This window comes from Phoca vitulina, unplaced genomic scaffold, assembly GCF_004348235.1.
Source record: "Phoca vitulina isolate PV1807 unplaced genomic scaffold, GSC_HSeal_1.0 scaffold125, whole genome shotgun sequence".
Lineage (NCBI taxonomy): Eukaryota > Metazoa > Chordata > Mammalia > Carnivora > Phocidae > Phoca > Phoca vitulina.
Window position 1 is genome coordinate 552,478 of NW_022589828.1, and position 3,887 is coordinate 556,364.

Genomic DNA, 3,887 nt, shown 5'->3' on the forward strand with positions numbered 1-3,887 from the left:
CTGAAAAGAGCCTTTTGGTTTTGAAGTTGTTGCTATCGAGACCTTACTTGCCCTTGGCCTTGTGGTGGCTCTCGGTCTTCTTGGGCAGCAGCACGGCCTGGATGTTGGGCAGGACGCCGCCCTGCGCGATGGTGACGCGGCCCAGCAGCTTGTTGAGCTCCTCGTCGTTGCGGATGGCCAGCTGCAGGTGGCGCGGGATGATGCGCGTCTTCTTGTTGTCGCGCGCCGCGTTGCCCGCCAGCTCCAGGATCTCGGCCGTCAGGTACTCCAGCACGGCCGCCAGGTACACGGGCGCGCCGGCGCCCACCCGCTCCGAGTAGTTGCCCTTGCGGAGCAGGCGGTGCACGCGGCCCACCGGGAACTGCAGGCCGGCCCGCGACGAGCGCGTCTTGGCCTTGGCGCGSGCCTTGCCGCCTTGCTTGCCGCGTCCGGACATCACGGCCCCGAACCCCCCGCGAGCAGCTGCCGCAGCCACAGCGCCGGCCCAGCACTTTTTATAACCCTGTCGAGCGCCAAAAGGAAGGTCGCGCATTGGCTAAGACTGTGGCTTTATGTCGCCCAATGGGAAGGCAGCTTTGGGATCCTTGCGCTCCGATTGGGCAGAACTAACTTCTGACGTCGGGCTGAACGGTCACCAATCAGACGCGGGACTGTACTTTACGCCTTATTTGCATAAGGGCTTCTATATAAAACGGACAAGTTGCGCTCTGTTCGCGCTGTTCCTTCCTCCCGTTTTTCGCGAGCGCCTTCGCTGTTGTCCCCGCCATGCCCGAGCCCGCCAAGTCGGCCCCGGCCCCGAAGAAGGGCTCCAAGAAGGCGGTGACCAAGGCGCAGAAGAAGGACGGCAAGAAGCGCAAGCGCAGCCGCAAGGAGAGCTACTCGGTGTACGTGTACAAGGTGCTGAAGCAGGTGCACCCCGACACGGGCATCTCGTCCAAGGCCATGGGCATCATGAACTCGTTCGTCAACGACATCTTCGAGCGCATCGCGGGCGAGGCGTCCCGCCTGGCGCATTACAACAAGCGCTCGACCATCACGTCGCGGGAGATCCAGACGGCCGTGCGCCTGCTGCTGCCCGGGGAGCTGGCCAAGCACGCCGTGTCCGAGGGCACCAAGGCCGTCACCAAGTACACCAGCTCCAAGTGAGCTTGCCAAGTAAGCCTCTTGTGATTCCAACCCCAAAGGCTCTTTTCAGAGCCACCTACACTTTCAGAGAAGAGCTGATGCATTTTGGCTGTAGTGAGTTGCCTTTGGTAGTGTTTGGGGGGCTAGGTTAGAGAGGGGAGGTAGCTGGGAAGAAGGGTCAGACGCTGGGTAAACACTGAGGCTCACTACCATGCCGATCTAGTGTGGGTTCTTTGACGCCCTCTGAACGAGGCATCCAGTTTTGCGCTGCCGCAGTCAATCGCCGAAATTTCGCCTTCGGTTACACTTTATCAGTGGCCCCTGTCGTTAAGCCTTGGGGATTGGCGGCAGATCTCGCCGATAAACTACCCTACTTGGAGAGCAGTTCCCTAATTTCATCGTGTTCTTGAACTCTGCATCCTATTCCTTGCCTCCGTTCTCTTCGCTCTTCCTGGCGCTGATGTTTTTCCTCGGGGGGCCCTCGCAGCGGCCGGTTAGGGCGCACTGCCCTCTACTGCCATCCTGTGGCCGAAAGCGGAGGCAGAGATCCAAGGCGTTGCTTTTTCCAGATCGAATTGAGATGTTTTCTTCGAAGTTCAACTTCCCAAGGACGACCGTGAGCTGGGGTACATAGAGTCACTATTTCTATCTCCCTTCAGCCACTGGATTAAGTCTCTCCAACAGTCGGTCGTGCGCATGAAAGAAGGGGAGTCAAAGATGTCAATAAGTAAATAAATAATCAAAATACTCAGCAACCTAAAACAAACAAACAAACCCTGTTCTGTATTTCTGGTCCTCAAAGTATAAATACTTTAATGTTTCCTGTAAACCTAAACATCTGACAGAACACTCATACCCTTGATTTTGCTGGGCAGCTCTTTGAAGACACGTCAGGATTTAGGAATATGATTACATGTAACTAAGTTGCACTTTCTTTACCAAACAAGTCAGTATACACTTGGTAACCTTGGTCATTTTGCAGGTCCCTCTGCCCTTTTAAATATGTGTGTTTCCCCCTAAGTCTGACTCTTGCTCTTTGCTCGTAGACTTTCTTTCCAAATGTTTCTCTTTGTCCTTCTTTGACATTTCCCTGCCTAACCAAGTTCAAACATCCTATTAAAATGCTTGCATTCGTTTTCTGGTGTTGCCACAACAAAATACCATTTATTTGGGTGGTTTAAAAAAACATTTTCTCAGCGTTCTGTGGGCTTCAAGTCCAAGATCAAGGTGTGAGCCGGCTTGGCTTCCCTCCTGGGCTTGCACCTGAGAACTCATGTGGCCTTTTTCTCTGTTTGCACACCTCTGGAGTCTCTCCCTTTCTTCTAAGAACATCAGTCCTATAGGATTAGGACCTTCCTTATGACTTCATCTAACTTTCATTACCTCTTAAAGACCATGTGTCCAAATACAGTCGCACTGGGGTTAGAACTCAAATATGTGAATTTTGAGAGAACATGCTTCAATCCATAACAGCACATAAGGCCATTTTCCATGCTTTGCTCTCAACCTTCTATTCCAAATTGTCTTTCATAAAATACCTACATCTAGCTTAAGCTGCCACTAGAGAGATAGCTGTGCTGTCCCCCAAACCAGAGGTTTAAAGTCAAATGCTCACAAAGGCCCAGCCCATAAGAGCGAAACTGGCTGGATACTAGAAATCAGGCCTCAGCTCCACAAAGAAAGGTGCTCTTTGCTAGTTTGCTTGAAGCACATGGACTCCTGACACCAAATTTTGTTTTCCCTGTTTTAATAGCGTATTTCACTGTTCTCTTACTGCCGCTGTAAGAACAACTGTACGTTGAAAAATGCCAGCTAGCATCTGCCCGTGAAGGGGACCAGTTGGAACGTCGGAGACCCGAAGAAAACAAGGCCTATGCAATGGGTTTCACCTGATCGTTGCCCTGCGGAGCCGCAATCCCTGGACAGCGAAACTTTCCAGTTTTCAAGGGGATATGCATTTTAATATGGGATATTCTAAATTTTCAGTATAGGCAGCTAGTAAAAAATGTATAACGTAGTGCAGATTAAACAAAAAATGTCTGCATGCTTCATCAAACCCTTAAGCTCAACAGGTGGAGATCTCTGGGCATTAACAGATTTTTGTGCCCATGACAAGCTGTCCTATGTCCTTCCCCTGCCACCAAAGCCCAGATCCCATGCCCAGATCTCTCCAGCTTCCTAAACCCTCCCCTGAAAAGAATCTGTTTGCTTGGCAGCTCTGGGCAGAGACCAGGCATCCACCAGCTATTTTGTGCCATTTAAGTAAATGGATAAAGAAGTGAGCTAAAAGAAAACTTTCAAATTCTTTAAGCCACTACCAGCGATGAAATAGAAGTGGTGAAAGGTATTTGGAGTTGTTTATTATGGATTTAATAGTTACCTGGATAAATAAACCCGTTCCTCTCTAATTATGTGACCTTTGTCTTATTGTGATATATTCTCTACCTACTTTTCTTTGGTCTAGTCTCAACGTTTTCTCCGTTTTCTTTTGCTGATTGTCCCCATCTCTCCTGTCTCATCACAAAGGAAAGGAAAGAAACTGTAGAGGCCACAAGAATCTTAAAGTAAGTTCCACTCCTTCCCTTCTTACTGTGACTCCCTTCTGCAAACGGCCCACCCTTGCTCCCTGAACCCAGGCTATTTCTTTCTCTCTCTTTTAGCCCATTTTCTACTGTCTATTTAAATGAGACACAGACTCTCACATTCTGTTTAAATCAACTGTCTAGTGAATCACTGATTTTATTTTATTTTATTTTTTACTT

The 3,887-nt window shown here is 49.8% G+C and overlaps 1 protein-coding gene across 1 annotated transcript; it reads left to right on the top strand.

The window, feature by feature from the left end:
* Positions 1-705: 705 nt before the first annotated feature.
* Positions 706-1,178, top strand: LOC116628651 (histone H2B type 1-C/E/F/G/I). The gene has a single exon (XM_032399016.1). It carries the CDS (start codon positions 766-768, stop codon positions 1,144-1,146), a length of 381 nt encoding a protein of 126 aa, XP_032254907.1. The 5' UTR covers positions 706-765; the 3' UTR covers positions 1,147-1,178.
* Positions 1,179-3,887: the final 2,709 nt, after the last annotated feature.

Coding starts and splice junctions, on each gene's coding strand:
- LOC116628651 (XM_032399016.1), top strand. CDS start 766: ATGCCCGAGCCCGCCAAGTCGGCCCCGGCCCCGAAGAAGGGCTCCAAG.